At 41.5% G+C, this 19,371-nt stretch overlaps 1 protein-coding gene across 2 annotated transcripts in view; it reads left to right on the forward strand.

Annotated features, from left to right (window-relative positions):
- KIAA0319L (KIAA0319 like) overlaps window positions 1-19,371 on the forward strand; it is a 119,067-nt gene that overhangs the window by 26,837 nt on the left and 72,859 nt on the right. For both annotated transcript variants that reach the window (XM_060784176.2, XM_060784177.2), the window contains exon 3: window positions 17,679-18,349. In XM_060784176.2, coding sequence (XP_060640159.2) covers window positions 17,679-18,349 — 671 coding nt within the window. The remainder of the gene's footprint in view (window positions 1-17,678; window positions 18,350-19,371) is intronic.

Below are 19,371 nucleotides of genomic sequence, written 5' to 3' on the forward strand. Positions count from 1 at the left end.
AACAAAGAACGAAGGAAAGAGGAAGGGGAAGGAAGGAAAATGAGGGAGAAAAGAAAGAGGGAAGGAATGATGGATGAAAGGGTGGAAGGAAAGAAGGAAGAAAAGAGAGAAGGACAAAAGGGTGGAAAGGAATGGAGAGAGGGAGAAAGAGGAGGGGAGGGAAGTCGGAAAGAGAGAAGGAAGGAAGGACGAAAGGGTGGAAAGGAATGGAGAGAGGGAGAAAGAGGGAGGAAAGGGAAGTAGAAAAGATTGAAGGAAGGAAGGACAAAAGGAAAGAAAGGAATGGAGAGAGGGAGAAAGAGGGAGGGGAGGGAAGTAGGAAAGAGAAGGAAGGAGCGACAAAAGGGTGGAAAGGAATGGAGAGGGAGAAAGAGGGAGGGGAGGGAAGTAGGAAAGAGAGAAGGAAGGAAGGACAAAAGGGAGGAAAGGAATGGAGAGAGGGAGAAAGGGAGGGGAGGGAAGTAGAAAAGAAGGAAGGACGAAAGGTAAGGAACGGAACGGAGGGAGGGAGAAAGAGGGAGGGGAGGGAAGTAGGAAAGAGAAAGAAGGAAGGATGAATGGGTGGAAAGGAATGGAAAGAGGGAGAAAGAGGGAGGGGAGGGAAGTAGAAAAGAGAGAAGGGAGGAAGGACGAAAGGGTGGAAAGGAATGGAGAGAGGGAGAAAGAGGAGGGGAGGGAAGTAGGAAACAGAGAAGGAAGGAAGGACGAAAGGGTGGAAAGGAATGGAGAGAGGGAGAAAGAGGGAGGGGAGGGAAGTAGGAAAGACAGAAGGAAGGAAAGAAAAGGGAGAGAGGGAAGAAGGGAGGAAAGGGGGGAGAATAAAAGAGTGGAAGGAGAGGATGAAAGGAGAAAGAGGGGGGTAAAGAAGGAAGGAACAAGGAGAAAAGAAAGTGAGAAGGAAGGAAAGATAGGATGGTGAGAGAGAGGACACCTGAGAAAAGAGCCCAAGGGGCCTTGTTCTGGTCCCCAGGCCTGGGTTTACCCATACCTGTTCTAGATACAGTGTACCTGTAAGGGTGGTGAGATGGAGAGAAGTGCTTTCTCAGAACACGGAAGGTGTGTTTGGGGGGGAACATGGCTCCTGTTGTATTCTATCATTTCTATGAGCATCTCCTGCAGTGGTTTGGTTTCACAAAAAGAGACAGCTAGAGGCAAAAAGCCCAAGCTCTTTCTTATATGGTGGAAATCTGCCTGGCTGCCTATTCCTCATCCTTTGTTTGTTTCCCTTTATCTTCCCTCTTAGTGTTAATTTTCCTTCCAAGCAGAGAGGTGGGAGGAGGTGAGTGAATTAGTTGCTAAGACAACAACATCTACAAATTGTGAAGTCCCTGGTTCAGGTCCCCTGAGAGCAGAGCCAGCTAGTAAATGAAATGCCTTTTACATTTTCCTTTGTTACACTTCCATACCATTCAATACCCCCATACTTTTTGCTTTTCAAAACATCTAAATGGCAAAAAGCAGGATGCGGGAAGCGAACCAGATCAGAATTAGAGCCTTGACACTTCGGGAGTGGGAGCACAACGCCTCTTCCCTCTCCTGTTGCTCACCCTAATGAACATCCACACACACATTTTTGTATTCACCCTGAGACACAAACATCTCTTCTGGATCAAATAGAAGCTTTTGAAAAGTGCTTTAATTGGGACCAGGGCATAGGAAGAAAAAGATTACCATAAACAATCCTTGTAGCATAGCCTTCATCCTAATTCCCTGCGCTGCCCTTGGGTTTTTTGTTGTGTGTCTTCAACAAAAAATGCATGGCAAATGTTTTCTTAACAAGATTTGTTCAGAGGGGGGTTGCCTTTCTTTGCCCCTCAGGCTGAGAGAGAGTGACTCTTGCTCAAGAAAGTCACCTAGTGGGTTTCCATTCATACCGTGTCTCTAGAAACTTGGGTCCTCCAGGTGTTTTGGATTTTAACTCCCACAATTCCTAACTGCCTTCCTTTCCCCCCTCAGCTGCTTACTGTATATAGTCAAGTATGAACCGACCGGAATATAGTCCAAGGCACCTAATTTTACAGCAATACTGGGAAAACGTATTGACTCAAGTATAAACCAAGGGAGGGAAATACAGCAGCTATTGGTAAATTTTAAAATAAAAATAGATACCAGTAACATTACATTAATTGAGGCAACAGTAAATGTTTTTGAATATTTACATAAAACTGTAATTTCAGATAAGACTGTCCAACTCTGATTAAACCATTATTCTAACCTTCTTCAATGGAAAAGTGTTTTTGTATCCTTCCAATAATAATAAAGAGAGCAAGATAATAAATGTAATTAAAAATAATAATAGTGTAAAACAATGTAAATGTAATAATAACAGTAATAATGGAGTAAAATAATACATGTAATAATAATAGAGTAAAATAATGTAAATTTAATAGTAACATTAATAATAAAGTAAAATAATAAATGTAATGATAATTATAAATAGAATATAATATAAATGTAATAATAAATAAATAAAGTAATTAAAATAACAATACAGAGTAAAATATTAAAGTAAAATTTAATAAATGTAATACAAATAATAATAACAGAGTAAAATGATAAATAACTTTGACTAGTATAAGCTGGGAGGGGGCTTTTTCAGCCTAAGAAAAGGGCTGAAAAATTCCGCTTGTACTCGAGTATATATGGTAATTTGTTCTGAGATCTTTTCAGGCTGAGGAATGAAAGGGGACACTGCTTCAAATGGAAAGTATAAGGAAGGCCACTCAGTGTAGCTTGATTTCTGCTCTGTATTTAGGGACTTTGTTCCTTTGGAGATCGGCCAGAACAAACATTTTAAGAAGCAATATTCAGGTTCTGCTTGAGCTAGGTCTAAAAGCAATCCTACAAAGAGCTTACTTTAACTCACTGTATGTGATAAGGAAAGAGACAAATGCAAATAAACAAAAAATACACACAGCTTCAAAGTTTAATAGAAACCAGCTGGCAAGAAAATGTTATTAGGAATATTTGGCTTTTCCCAACTATCTTTAAGAATCAAAGGCTCTCCCCACCAATTGCTGGCTTCCCAGGGCTTTTTAAAGTTGGCATGCATATTGTGTCATCGGTTTTAATTACGATGGTAATACATTTTATGGTGTCTGACAGTTTAATCAGCGCAGTAGAGCAATACTCTGGTTTCCTTCAAATTAAATTTGGCCTTAAAAACAGGAGGAGGAGAAGTGGGGGACATGTGCCCCGACAAGTCTGAGAGATCTCCAGGGACCTGTTACAATAAATCCTGAATGTTGGCTGTTAGCCCTCTTCATCTAGGATGGAGCCTGTTTATTATTGTTGCCTTTTAGGCAGACTTTGAGGAAAACCTCAGCTCTTAATTCTGCAGTCTCTGAACAGCAGTCAAAGCATAATTTTGATTTTTAAAATGTTTCTTTAATGCTGCCAGTAATTTAAATTTGCAATGGAAAATGGATGGTGGAAACTTTGGCTTGAAAGGCATCAATGCTGTCCTTGTTAAGACACCTGTCCAACATGCGGCTTGAATGCAGAGGAAAAATGGAAGGGCAAAGTTTTTCAGATTGTGAGAACTGATGAGGAGGGGTATTAATCCATCCCCATTGCCTAAAATGGGATACCAGTTTCCGGATTCATTTTGCGGAGAGGGGAAAGTATAGCCACAAAATGTCCAGAATGCAGCTTGCGGCATTGTTTTCATTGTACAAGGGGCATTCATTAAATATTTCCCCAACCCACTTCCTGTGGACTGAGAGCAGTGAAACTTGACCCAGTGATGAGTCCTTCTAGGGACACACACTTCTCCCCTCTTTTCAAGCAACTGTAAACACTTTGCTTATAGAAGTCAACAGGTTGCTCCAGAAACCACATTGTGACTTTGGAAATCAGAGTCTCATTATCTGAAAAATGTGTGCCCTTCAAAAATAACTTCATTGTTGGAAAGAGGTGGAAGTCCGATGGTGCGAGGTCGGATGAATCAGGGGGATGTGGTAGAATTTCAAAGCCACAGGAGCATGCTTCCATTTTGGCAACAGGTGAGTTGTGAACTGGTGCATTGTCTTGCAGAAGGCAGACACCTTTGGTGAGGATGCCACATTGTCTCTTGGTTTTGATGGCCTCCCCCAATTTCTGCAGCAGTGAAGCATAATATGCCCCAGTGATCATAGTACTGTTTGCTAGGAAATCCATCCATCAATACTACTCCATGCTGGTCCCAAAATACTGTGAGCATGACCTTGACTGCCGAGAGTTGGGCACGTACCTTCTTTGGAGGCAGTGAGTCATGATGTTTCCATGGCATCGACTGGACTTTAGTCTCAGGATCATATTGATGGACCCAGCTTTCATCCTTTGTGATCAGTCTGCTGAAAAAGTTATCCTGCTTTCCATGGCACATTGTCAATAGAGCCTGAGAGCATTTGACTCATTCCTTCTTCTGGAAAGGTGTGAATAGCCAGGGGACCTTGTGAGCAGATACCTTACGCATGTGAATATGGCCTTGTGGTGATTTTCCAAAATGGTGACCTCCACTTGCTGGATGGTGTGTTCATCAATAGCAGAGTGGGGTCGCCCTGAAATTGGAGCTGTTTGCATCGAAGTCCCACAACCTTTGAGTTGATGATGCCAGTTCTTGACTACATCATATGATGTAGTGGTTTGCGGGCCTTTCAAGTAAAGGAACTTGATGACTGCTCTGTATTCCACTGGGTCCATTATCAAACTTCACACAACTTCAGGACATGTAAAATCAAGACCATTATCCGTTCTGAGTTGTAAATTGGCACGTAACCTATAGAGACTTATATCATTACACATGTGCAGCTTCAGCATCCTGTGATAAATAGAAGTGGGTCAGGGGAAATCTTTAATGAATGCCCCTCGTAGCTTATGAATGGAAGAGAACTTAACAGCAAAACTTCTTTTTAGTATTATTTATTTATTCATTTAATATCCTGTCTTTCTCATGGGATTCAACGTGTTGTTGTTGTTGTTATTGTTGTGGAGTGGGATTTTCTTGGCACTTTTTTGTTCAAAGGGGATTTGCCTTTGTTTTCTTCTGAGGCTGAGAGAGTGTGACTCACCCAAGGTCCCCAAAGAAAGTGGTAGTTTGGATCTTGTTCTCCCGGAATTCATGGCACTCCATTGCCTTTTCTTTTTTTCGTTTAAGAATGGCCTCTTCTTCATGACACTTTGCTCCTATAGATAGCAGTGAAAGTATAACGTTGAGAGTAATAGGAAAAATCCGCATTAGTTATCCACTCAGCAAAAGGCTGGGAAGGTTGCAATTTGTTGGAAAATTGGGGGTGGAGATGGGGAAAGGATTAATTAATGATCAAGAATTAGCTTTCCCCATTTTAGCAGTGCAAAATTGCAGGAGCTCCACTCTCTGCAGAGTCCCTTTGTCGTTTTTTCTCTCACTCTGAAAAAAGACAAAAAGCCGGCATTCAGTGTGAACCAGGGAAGGGAGCCAGTTCAGTTCCTTTGCTCTTTTTTCAGAGCCATGTGAAAGACTCTGCAAGGTGGCTCTGGGAAGGAGGAGGGAAACGAACCTGGCAACTATTGTCAACAGGAAACTTGGAGGCACAGGCAAACGGAGAGAGAAGAAACCCTATCCAGAATGCGACTGGACCTAAAAGGATCTCCATTGTATTTGTTCAAAAGTCTAATGAACAGTAAATATTGGGAATATAAAAGGAAGAGAACAAGAGGGGAAGTAAGGTGAAAAATGTAAACCATGACAAAGGGAAACTCAGAAAAATGCCCTCCTCCCATTACAAAAGGAATCTCTGATTCAAAGACAGCCTGTGAGTTTTATGAAGAGCGAACATGCATGGCATAAAGAGAACGGCATGAAAAGTTGCTTTTTAGATATTCATAAATGTTGAGATTACTTTTGGGCCTTTCTTGATTTGTTTGGTCAGTGTATAAGATTCTTTTCACCTGTCCGTCTTGTTTCAACAGTTACATTTATTTGAATGTAGATCAGTACCCTTTTCTTAAAACTCAATAACTACCATATTCAATACTTGATTTTAACTTTGGTTTTGACAGTGTTTCTTAATGCCTAAATGTATATGTTCCTATTCTGACATTTGTTCATTCAGGGGCTCTCTCTTTCTCTCTCTCGCTATATGTATACGTATATGTATATAATAATAATAATAATAATAATAATAATAATAATAATAATAAATACCAATAATAATAATAAATACCAATAATAATAATAATAATAATAATAATGTTTATTTATACCCCGCCACCATCTCCCCAATGGGGACTTGGAGCGGCTTACATGGGGCCAAGCCCGGACAACATGTTACAGCAAAATAAAACCAAAACATAAACAGCAAGCAACATAATCAACATAATCAAAATTACATAGAAAAAAAGGATAGACACAGTAACAAAATAACATTCCAATAAACACAATCATGATAGCAGTGGGCGGGCCACATGTACAGGATGTACAGGATATACACACTAGCTGTCCCCTGCCACGCGTTGCTGTGGCCCAGTCTGTGTATATGTGTTTTGTGTGTGTATATATGTGTATATGTGTGTGTATATATTTGTGTATATGTGTATATATGTGTGTTTGTGTATATATGTAGTTTTGTGCATACGTTGTAATGTATTTTTTGTTTTTTGGCTTTTAAAGTCTCTTCTGCTATGTTTTTCAGTGTTTTTATGAGTGATGGTCGCTCATTGGCCTGATATGTGTATTGTGTCCAAATTTGGGATGCAGCAGGTTAAACCGCTGAGCTGCTGAACTTGCTGACTGAAAGGTTGGTGATTTGAATCCGGGGAGCAGGGTGAGCTTCCGCTGTTAGCCCTAGCTTCTGCCAACCTAACAGTTTGAAAACATGTAAATGTGAGTAGGTCACTAGGTACCGCTTCTGCGGGAGGGTAACAGTGCTCCACGCAGTCATGCTGGCCACATAACCTTGAAGGTGTCTACAGACAACACCAGCTCTTCGGCTTAGACATAGAGATGAGCATCACCCCCCAGAGTCTGACACTATTAGACTTAATGTCAGGGGAAAGCTTTACCTTACTACAGAAGAGTCTCGCTTATCCAACCTTCGCTCATCCAACGTCCTGTATTATCCATCACAGTCTGCCTCCCACCTAGATCCACAGCTGTTTGAATACATTGCTTTTTTTGGTGCTAAATTCATAAATGCAGTAATTACTACATAACGCTCCCATGTATTGAACTGCTTTTTCTGTAAATTTGTTGTAAAACATAATGTTTTGGTGCTTAATTTGTAAAATCATAACATAATTTGACATTTATTAGGCATTTCTTTAATCCCTCCTCATTATCCAACATTTTCTCTTATCCAACGTTCTGCCAGCCTGTTTATGTTGGATAAACGAGAGACTACTGTATATATATATATAAACTCAATAGCAACTGAGCAGAATTAGGAAGTCTGATCAAAGGGTGTCCTTCACCCAGTGTAGCTCAGGACCATGTGACCTGGCTTCTAAAATAATCGCCTGGAGGTCAGGTCTTCAAGTCTAGAGGTATCTATTTTTGAGTGTCCTTAATCCCCGGAGCCCTGAATGGGAGTATATAATCAAACAGCCCCATCCTAGCATCCACCATGTCTCCTAGACTACACTTCCCATCCTTCCTGGTCACTGCAATCAGTGCCTGTGTTAACTGAGATTGATGGGAGCTGTAATCCAGCCAGTTGGGAAGAATGCTTGGCATGAAAGTTGTTTACATAGTCCTTCTTTTCATCCTTTGCCTGTTTTAAAATTCACTTTAGAATTTGAAGGGTGAAAAAACATCTACCTGATTTTTCAAAACGGGGAAATGAGAATAGTAAGAATCTCAAAAGGAGACTCTCCAGGGTAAACAGGAAAATTTGTGCTTCAGTAACTTGTGGTTCGTGTGTCTTATTGCCAGCGTCTCTTAGAGCTTTTGGGCTCTATGTCAAGCAGTTGCTGGCCAGATTCTTTTGTGTTGCTGACAAGCAAATTGAAGTGGAAAGAGAGGTAGATCCCTTGCTTGCAGAAAAGCAGAAGAAGCATATTCTCTAAACAGGAAGATTTTTTTTAAAAAAATGCATCTTTTTAATTAAACCTTTTTGGCTGTTAGACTCTGATAGACCGTCTCGGCACTTCATGTCTTGTGCTCTTCTAAATTTAAGCTAATCACTGTACGAAGTACATCCTTTCATCTCCTTTGAATCTGTTGCTGCCAAGCAATTTCCCTGTTTGATTCCCCAAAGTCTGGTGGTGGTGTGTTGAGAGGGAGAAATTATTCTATTTCCACACTCCACACACTTAAATATTTTATAAGATCTTCTCATATACCGTCGGCGTGTGTGTCTGTTTGCATGCACTAGAAAGTCTCTTCGGGATTTGGATACAGACAGCTACAGTCAAGAAGAATAACAGGATTAATATACAGAGCAGTTTCTGTGTCATTCGTCTCCTGCACTGTGCGAATCCTTGCTTAGCAAAGTCTCTTCGACTGTGAGCATAAACGCCTTTCTGAAGGAAGGGCTCATAACTGCATCTCTGCTTTCTAATCTAAAGCCATGCTCCCCATATAGGAATGGCCTTCATTTTGACTAAATTTTGGGCGATTCTCATATGTTCTTTTGGCTTTAGTGGAGATGAGAGTGAATTGGAAGGTCAGGGGGAAACCAACCAGTGTACTTTTGGGTAGTTTAGGGGCATTTCCCCTAGGTTTGTGCCTTTGAGGTCCTTTTGGAAGGCATTACCTACCCATGCTTAAAGGTAGTGGAGGTAACTGGGTCGTTGTGTATTTTCTGGGCTGTATGGACATGCTCCAGAAGCATTCTCTCCTGACATTTCGCCTGCATATATGGCAGGCATCCTCAGAGGTTTTGAGATAGCAGGGTTATCTCAGAAGTGTGACTTTGTAAGGTGGGGACTTGTCACTAAAGAGGAGCGATTGAACAGATACACATATAGGTTTAGGTTTATTATCATATATACTCGAGTATAAGTCGACCTGAATATAAGCCTAGGCATCTAATTTTACCACAAACAACTGGGAAAATGTATTGGCTTGAGTATAAGCCGACTGTGAGAAATGTAGCAGCTACTGGTAAATTTCAAAGTAAAATAGATACATTAATAAAATTACATTAATTGAGGCATCAGTACATTAAATGTGTTTGAATATTTACATAAAGCTGTAATTTAAGATAAGATTGTCCAACTCTGATTAAACCATTATTCTAACCTTTTTCAATGTAAATGTGCTTATGTATCCTTCCAATAATAGTAGAGTAAAATAATAAATGTAAAAAAATAATAATAGAGTAAAATAATGTACATGTAATAATAACAGTAATAATAGAGTAAAGTAATAACAACAATAATAAAGTAAAATAATAAATGTAATAGTAATAATAGAGTAAATTGATAAATAATAATTGTAATAATAATAATAATAATAATAGAGTAAACTAATGGAAATGTAATAATAACAGTGATAATAGGGAAATAAATGTAATAATAATAATAATAATACATAGAGTAAAATAATAAATGTAATAATAATACATAGAGTAAAATAATCAAGGTGATAATAACAATGTAATAATAATAATAACATTTGGATACGAAAGCTGGACCATAAGGAAGGCTGAGCGAAGGAAGATAGACACTTTTGAACTGTGGTGCTGGAGGAAAATTCTGAGAGTGCCTTGGACCACGAGAAGATCAAACCAGTCCATACTCCAGGAAATAAAGCCCAACTGCTCACTGGAGGGAACGATAGTAGTGGCAAAGATGAAGTACTCTGGCCACATAATGAGATGACAGGAGAGCTTAGAGAAGACAGTGGTGCTGGGGAAAATGGAAGGAAAAAGGAAGAGGGGCCAACCAAGGGCAAGATGGATGGTATCCTTGAAGTGACTGGCTTGACATTGAAGGAACTGGGGGTGGCCATAGCCAACAGGGAGCTCTGGCGTGGGCTGGTCCATGAGGTCACAAAGAGTCAGAAGCAACTGAACGAATAAACAACAACAATACTAACAAAAAGAAATAAAATAATAAATGTAATAATAAAAATAATAGAGTAAAATAATAAATGTAATAAAAATAATAAGAGTTTTTATTTTATATCAAAACCGTTTCATAAATTAGTATAAAATTGATAAAAATAGGAGAACAAGTGGCTAAATGTCTTTTGACCAAAAATGGGCAATAGCGACCACATTGTCTGTGGCCTCAAACAATTCTTCCTCTGTGCATGAGGCAGGACCTTGCGGACAAGCATACAGATGCGGAGTCTGTTCTGCTCCAGAGTCTCACAAGGTGGAGGATTCTTTTAAGTAGTGCCATTTTGACAGGTAGTCTTTTGATCTGCCCACTCCAATTCTGAGTCTGTTTAGGGACTTCCAAGTTGCCCATTTTTGATTTGCCCCTGGAAGAAGACCCTTGGGGGGGGGGGGGGTCCAATTGGGATTTCCTGGTTTAGCTGCCCAGAGGGATACTCTTGCTTTTGCTAGGGGAATGTTAAGAGGATTGGTAATTCTAATGAAGCTTTTCCTTGATTTGAGTCTATTGGGAGGAGGCTGATAGCCATTTAGTGGTTGGCTTTCACAGTGTTCAACCTTATTTCCCTCACAGTTAGCAGCAACTTCCTGTTGCACATTGGAGGGGGGGGGGGGCAATGCTAGCTAGCCTATAGGGATTATCAACCAGTGTAGGTTTAAGACATCCTGTGATTATTCTGCATCTTTCGTTCAATTCTATGATCATAATAGTAAAATAATGTAAATGTAATAATACTGGTGGGGTGTGGGGATTGATTTTGTCATTTGGGAATTGTAGTTGCTGGGATTTATAGTTCACCTACAATCAAAGTGCATTCTGAACTGCACAAAATGGAATTGAATCAAACTTGGCACACAGAACTCCCATGACCAAAAAAATACTGGAAGGGTTTGGTGGGCATTGACCTTGAGTTTTGGAGTTGTAGTTCACCTACATCCAGAGAGCACCGTGGACTCAAACAATGATGGATCTGGACCAAACTTGGCATGAATACTCAATATGCCCAAATGTGAACACAGATAGAATTTGGGAGTTGTAGTTGCTGGGATTTATAGTTCATCTACAATCAAAGAGCATTCTGAACCCCACCAACTATGGAATTGGTCCAAACCTCCCAAACAGAACCCCCATGACCAACAGAACCCCCATGAAAATACTATGTTTTCTGATGGTCTTTGGCAATCCCTCTGACACCCCCTCGCAACCCAGGCGTCCTGATCCCCAGGTTGAGAAACACTGATGTAGGAGGATGCAACATTCTATACATATCAATGCCCCCCCCCGCCCCCTCTAATGTAAAATGAATGTGATGTAGTACATCCTATCCAAAAGGCACTATTGCTGGACATTAAGTACACCATTCCACATTATCTGTATTTTTGTGCCAATGTGTCATCTGGCCAAATTCTTCCACCAGTTCCACTGTATTAACTGACCAAAATCTTCCTAAAACATTTTAGGGTTTTTGGAGATGACTGTGTGTGTACAGGCATGCATGTGTACTCTGTCTCTCCATTTTATGTACTTAACCCACTCAATAGAGAAAGAAAAGAGTGAAGTGAAGGTCTCTTGAGTTCTTGTCCCATCCATTTTGGTCACTTTAGTTTTGAAAAATGTCAGGCTTTTCCCCAGTAATTTCGGGAAGACTGACATTTAGAAAACGTTTTCGAGCATATTGACTCTGTGTGTGTGCGTGTGTGTGTTTTGGGCTAAATGTTAGAACTGAATTTCAGCCAATAATCTCTTCCTGCGTTAAAGAAGAAAAGCACACCTTATGGAGCATTTTAATTGCGCTTGGATATTGCTCTGCAGCACTAAGTGCTTTGATTCTGAGCAGATGGTGGGGTTATGTGCGTGCCATTGCCAGCGGTGTGAGAGGTGAGCTCTGTAATGTTTTCATTCAGAACTGCCTCTGTAAGACGTGACTGTTAAAAAACACTTTTGGAATGAAACTCGGTAAACAGAAGTCTTGCGGTATTAGCCATTTCTTCCCAAGTCACCTGGAGACATACACGTTTAGTCCAAGGAACTGGAGAATCTGGTGATGGTTTCTGCAGCCATCACAGTCCATGGTCTGTGTATTATGGGTAGTCATTTTTCAGCTTCACTTCATAGCATGAAATTTTGTCTGAAGCTGGAGTTGTGTATGAACGCACAAACTCTATAGGTGTTTATTAACTTTCATTTGCTCTTCAAGGGAGCTGTGTGAGCAAGTAATGCACACAGACCACAGATATCTTTTCAGTGTGAGCAATCCCTTGAATCAAGACCAGACAAAGGAGCAGCTAGAGAGATCTATGGCAAGATGGGGCTGCAGAGTTGTCTTCCTATTCCCAGATGAATGAGAGTCTCTCCTGGAAGCTTTTCTGAGCGATCAGACATGAATTGTCCTTCTCCACTGTGCAAGGCATTTCTTTGGTTTTCTGGTCAGCTGGCTTCCTAATTTCCCTTCTCAGTTGGAGCTTTTCGGTGGCCTAAACGTCCAAATCCCTTCACAAACAACTGTGTTGTAGGCAGTTGCAGACTCAGTCCCAGGAGATCTGAGACTCACAGTGTTCCTGTACAATGAGTGATAACCTTAAGGAGAACAGTGCTTCTTGAAATTAATGCCTTCTAAAAGGTTGCCCTGTAGCAAGCGTGGCATGATGTGTAATAACGGTAAAGGTTTCCCCTTGACATTAAGTCTAATTGAGTCCGACTCTGGAGAGTGGTGTTCATTTCCATTTCTAAGTCGAAGAGCTGGCATTGTCCGTGGATGCCTCCAAGGTCATGTGGCCAGCTTGACTGCATGGAACACCATTACCTTCCTGCTGAAGCGGTACCTATTGATAATCCACTGCTTTGTTCACAGTAAGACTGTCAGTGGTTGAGTTGTTGGCTCTGTCTGAGTCCACCACCGTGATACTGGAGAGAGAAGGAAAGAGGGGAATTTAGCTACCGGGAAAAGAAAACATCCAAGAGATACAATGATGGGGCTTCATTCACCCTGCAAACAATGAACTGGGAAGACAAAATTATGGGTCAAATTCAATATGCAGTGAAATGAACTGAGGTAAACCAAGGTAAGGTAAAGGTTTCCCCTTGACATTAAGTCTAGTCGAGTCTGACTCTGGGGGGTGGTGCTCATCTCTATTTCTAAGCCAAAGAGCCGACGTTGTCTGTAGACAACTCCAAGGTCATGTGATTGGCATGGCTCCATGGAGTGCCGTTACCTTTCCACCGGAGTGGTCCCTATTGATCTACTCACATTTGCATGTTTTCGAACTGCTAGGTTGGCAGAAGCTAAGGCTGACGATGGGAGCTCACCCTTCTCCCCGGATTTGCACCACTGACATTTCGGTCAGCAAGTTCAGCAGCTCAGCAGTTTAACCTTCTGTGCCACCGGGTGCTCCTGATATGTAATGCACTCACATAAACAACTTTATCAGCAGAGGCTGTTTTAGCTCCTACCTCAGATCCAGGAAGATCCCCATTCCAGGTTGTTTCAGGGTTGGCTTTTCTCTGCCCACTTGTTTTGGCCCAGAGGTTTCCTGCCAATCCACATTTTCAGTGTTTCTGTTCAAATTCTAGCATATCAAAAGCCAAAAAGCATCAAAGTGCTTTTTAAATAGTGTATCAAGCGTTATTTGTTTTGTTGTTGTCTGCTCTGCTTGAATGTTTTGCCAGACTTGAGCTGTTTATCTTCCAAAAGCTGGAACATCAGTAAGTGACTTCTGCTGTCATCTTAGCAGCTCCCCTCCTGTGTAACATTTCCCTTAATACTGGTTGAGAAAGGATTTGGGAAAATAATTCCAGTGACACTGGGCAGTGAATGAGAAGTGTTGAAGTGCAGCTTCAATGGGTCTTAATTGTTGTAGCCTATAATGGAAGATGCTGGGAGTTGAACTCCAACAATGCTGGAGAGCCAAATTGGGCTCAGTGTGGGATAGGATAGCATAGGATGGTGCACTGCAGCAATACCAATAATGAAAGTCTTCTCCAAGGTAGATGATTTGTTTCTCCTGAAATGCTTTTGTGAAGAAAATTATTATTTTAATCAGAGCTGCCTGGAGTGGGACTCCCTCCTGGGACAAAAGCATAAATTTGTTTATTAACTTGCAATATTTTTTTTATTGTGCTGCGTTCAGCGCTGTGTGTGCTAACTGTGTGCCGTGTTAATTGCATATTAGGGCAGAGAGAACTCCCAAGATTAAATCGCTGCAGTAACAGGGAATCCTCCAAACAGCTGTGCTGTACTTTGTAGTATTTCTCACTTGGGGTAAAATTATCCTTCCGACTCTTGGCGTACCAATTTGCAAAAAAGCTGTGAAGGTGTGATGATAGAATCCTTCCAATTAGAGAGATTAGCTCATTCAACCAGTATACTTTACAATAAAGGCCTGGAGTTGGCTTCCATTTCTCTCTGGTTTGGTGAGACTTAATTACTTACTTAGGTGATCCCTCGTAGTCCGAGGATGATGGTCCTTCAAGTGTAGTATCCTGGCAGTGGGTCTGTAGGTGACTGTGTAGCCGTATTCTTGATTTGCATCTTCTCCCACAGTGAGGGCATCGGTTTCCAGGTGGACGCCGGTCCCGGTCAGGGTTGGCTTGACATGCCTTCCTCTTGGCACGTTTCTCTCTTTCGCCCTCCATTCGTGCCTCTTCAAATTCTGCAGCACGGCTGGTCACAGCTGACCTCCATCTGGAGCGCTCACAGGCCAGGGCTTCCCAGTTCTCAGTGTCTATGCCAGAGTTTTTAAAGTTGGCTTTGAGCTCATTTTTAAATCTCTTTTCCGGTCCTCCAACATTCCATTTTCCGTTCTTGAGTTTGGAATAGAGCAACTGCTTTGGTAGATGGTGGTTGGGCATCCGGACAACACGGCCAGTCCAGCAGAGATGCTGGTGGTCTTTGCTTCTTCCAGCACGCTGACATTTGTCCGCTTGTCTTCCCAAGAGATTTGCAAGACTTTTCAGAGGTAGTGCTGATGAAATCGTTCCAGGAGTTGCATGTGATGTCGTAGACAGTCCACGTCTCGCAGGGGTATACCAGGGTTGGGAGGACAATAGCTTTATAAACAAGCACCTTGGTATCCCTACAGATGTTCTGGTCCTCAAACACTCTCTGCTTCATTCGGAAAAATGTTGCACTCACAGATCTCAGGCAGTGTTGAATTTCAGTGTCAATGTTGACTTTTGTGGAGAGGTGGCTGCCAGGGTAGTGAAAATGGTCAGCATTTTGTAATGTTACACCATTAAGCTGTATTTCTGGCATTGGATTGGCCGGTGACTGCTGGAAGAGGACTTTGGTTTTCTCGATGTTTAATGTTTGGTGAGAAAAACAGATATGGCGATGTGAATTATTATGGCTGGAGAATCCATATACGGTTCACATTGGAAGGACATTTTAAGTGCTAAGATTCTAGTTCAAGGGAAGAAAGCAGCATGCTGGCAAATAAAGATGTCACCAGTGTCTGTGCGTGTGCTTGTGCTGCATCTTCATCAGGAAATGGCATGGTATTTTTGTCAGTCTATTATTGCTGAAAAATTGCAATTAATCTTGTTGGCCTTATCAGGCAAAGCCTGTCTCCTCATCTGTGAAGGGCATTGGCAGGATTTTCACAGGAAAAGGAAGCAGGGACTTGATTTATGATGTGTCACTGTTCTTACAAGCTTCATTTGGGACTTAAGCAGGTCTCATGCTCTGAACTGCAGTTATAATTAGAGTAGTGCCAGGGAAGGTACTTCCATATGACACGTTTCCTCAGTGTAATTGTTAGTAAAAGATGGAACTAATAAAGGATTGCTGTTTTCAGTAGAAGAGATGGCCAGGAATCCCTTGGATTGCTTCCCAAGTTTCTTGCACAGACATGACTTCTTTGGTGGGATCTAAACATTCTTTGACAGGGTCAGTCTTACTGTTAGACAAGGTGACGTTTGGACTATCATCGGGGGAGAAAAACCTGTAAACTGATTCACAATTTTTCTTATTGCTGGAGATGGAAAACCAAGTAGTTTTTTTTTAAAAAATATGGACATCCAACTGTCTTAGATAAGCATTTCTCCACCTTGGGGTCAGGACCCCTGGGAGGGGTCATGAGGGGGATTTCAAAGACCATCAGAAAACACTTATTTCTGATGGTCTTATGAACCCCTTTGGCAGAGAAGGCTGAAGATCTCTCCGCCTGTCCTTCTCTTCCTTTTTGAAAACAGACGGCAAATCCTCTCACCAAAAACCTTCCTCCTGCTGGGATTGTAGGTGAACTATAAATCCCAGTAACTACAAATCCTAAATGTCAAGGTCTATTTTCCCCAAACTCCACCACTGTTCACATTTGGGTATATTGAGTATTTATGCCAAGTTTGGTCCAGATCCATCATTGTTTGAGTCCACAGTACTCTCTGGATGTAGGTGAACTACAACTCCAAAACTCAAGGTCAGTGCCCACCAAACCCTTCCAGTATTTTATCTTGGGCATGGCAGTTCTGTGTGCCATGTTAGGTTCAATTCAATCACTGGTGGAGTTAAGAATGCCTATTGATTGTAGGTGAGCTATAAATCCCAGCAACTTTAACTCCCAAATGATGATATCACCCCCCCCCCCAACCCCACCAGTATTGGGCGCATTGGGTATTTGTGCCAAATTTGGTCCAGTGGATGAAAAACATCCTGCATATCATGTATTTACATTAGGATCCATAACAGTAGTAAAATTACAATTATGAAGTAGGAACAAAAATAATTTTATGGTTAGGGGGTCACCACGACGTGAGGAACTGTATTAAGGGGTCACGGCATTAGGAAGGTTGAGAAGCACTCGAAGAAGAAAAAGGAGAAGAAGGAGGAGAAGAAGAAGAAGAAGAACAACAAATTATTTATTTTTCATCTCCCCGAGGGGACTCAGGGCGGCTTACATGGGGTCAAGCCCAGGCAACATACAATTAAAAGCAGAACAATAACAAATTACAATTTAAAATAGCATAAAACAGCATAAAACAACTCGGTACTATGGTGCAAACCGGGCGCTACTGTAACATCCCAAGAAGTGAGAGATTCTGCGTCTGGGGAGAACAAACAGTGGAAGACATTGAACATTTCTTAATTGACTGTCCAGCATACACTGAACTGCGAGACAGATATTTACATCCAATATTATCCAACTGCAGGTCCCCCAACAGAAATGATATTCTGACATCCCTCTTGCAAGGGCAGGAAAGATCCAGCATAATCAGAGTAAGCCTTTTTATTCTGAAAGCTATTAAGAAACGAGCAGATTTCCTGAAAGAAGAACCAGGAAAATAAGATTCTGACTTATCACCTTGTTGCCTTGTTTTTTACTCGTGTTCTATTTTGAAATGGTCATATGACTGATCAAATAAATAAATATTATCACATAAAACAGCATAACAATAATAAACAAGCATCAAGGAACAATAGACTAATTTTGGAGTGGGGTGGAGGCTGATATGCGAGCTGATTAAAGGGTAAGTGGTTCAATAATATGAATAGCAACGTATAATAGTATAGGAAATATGAAAACAGAGCAATTTAACAAGATCAGAATCAATTCAGTTTAACTTACAAAATATGAATAGTAATGTAATATAGGGTCTTAGATCGTATCCATTCTGTTAAATGCTTCTCAAAAGCTACTGTTGTTTAATCTCTCTTTGCTCAGATGCAAGCTGGAGCAGAAGCGTTTGCGAGCCCACACGGCTTTTGCATGGGGCCCGTTTGCAGTCAGTCAGTGGTGTTCACCTGCAGCTGCTAGAAGGCTTTCACTCGGTCCAGTCTTGTGAAGCCACTTGCTGTCAGAGTCCCGTTTGCGATGCCTTTTGGCTGTTGGGAAAGATGTGTATCCAGGTGAACTGCACCAAACCTCAACTCTGTGAAGCTACCTGGACTGATGCTTCCAACTCCATCTTGGTCTTTGTAACAAAGTCTGAGCACACAGTAGACCCCCAGCTTGTTCAAGAGGGAAGAACTCGTCTTCCAAAGTGGTTGGACGTGACGGGGAGGCCTCAGAGTAAAGCAAGGCTACGAAGGTCCTTCAAAGAATTACCTGGCGGGAGAAGCTCTTTAAAAAGGGACGTAGGCTCCAGCGATGGGAGTCTGGCAAGCCACCCGGTTCTACTTCAGCCCTCGGATCCTAAATCTCCCCCTGGAAATCTTGCAGAGCCTCCGCCTTCAGAGCAGGAAGCAAATAATCCCATTGACAACTTTAGTCCAGAAAAGGACCCATTGACGAACAGTGAAGTCCCAAGCAGGCCAAAACCTCAAAGCCCACTTTCTCCAGTCAACAATAATGTGAACCGATCAAGTGACCTCGCTGGGAGTGGCTCTGTTGGGGTAAGTGGATCTAAGCCTATGACATTGCTGATGTCCACATTCATGCATGTTGTGTTGGGGAAAACGCTTTATGACCTCTTCTGTTGCATTGTGCTGTGTTTGTATTCTGCCTTTCCTCTAAAAAACTACAGGTATCATAGACTTCATAGACTCCATTACTTTTATTTCCATGCTTCCTCCAACTTTTCAAGAAATCTGATCATTCTAATGTTTTCTCAGAAAGTCTAAATGGTCAAGAGCCCACAACAGTGAATAAAACTCATTGACCAAAATCTCTTTTGGTTGAAAATATATACTGACTCTTTGTAAATAAGACACATCTGCAAGGGTTTTTTTTTTTTTTTGGTCATCTGTTTCCTGCTGATTATCTTGATATTACTCATGTGAGATCTGACATTGAAGATGGCTTTTCTTCTCCTTTCTTTTGCGGAGGTAGATTCATAGATAGGTCCAAGACCTCCATTTCCTGAAATGCTTTTAGCTGCCTGGTTGCCACAGTGCTTTGCTGAGTACATGTGACTCTGGTTAGCAGAAAATATTCAGTGGAAGGCTAGAAATCTGGGGGAGTACCCTGCATATCCATGCATTTTAATTTAATTGGGGAGAATTCTTCCCAATGGTTATTGAGCCACATTATTTAACTATTTTGTGTTTATGCTGATTCGAAGGCAGGATAGTCACTTCTTTGATAGGCAAGGCATGTGTATGTGTGCCTATTGTGAGAGGTACACATTTCTCTATTCCATATATACTTAGAGCCAGGAGAACGAAGGGTCGCTTGGAAAAAATCACTGCATATCTGTGGGATGATCCTAACTTGCTTCAAGTGCATCCAAGTTGGGTATAAAGCTGGCTGCTCATTACAGACACTCCACTTGACATGGCACAGATTTTTTGTGTGTGTCAGGAGCGACTTGAGAAACTGCAAGTTGCTTCTGGTGTGAAAGAATTGGCCGTCTGCAAGAGTTTTGCCCAGGGGACGCCTGGATGTGTTAACCATCCTCTGGGAGGCTTCTCTAATG

Source organism: Anolis sagrei, chromosome X (genome assembly GCF_037176765.1).
Source record: "Anolis sagrei isolate rAnoSag1 chromosome X, rAnoSag1.mat, whole genome shotgun sequence".
Taxonomy (NCBI): Eukaryota; Metazoa; Chordata; class Lepidosauria; order Squamata; family Dactyloidae; genus Anolis; species Anolis sagrei.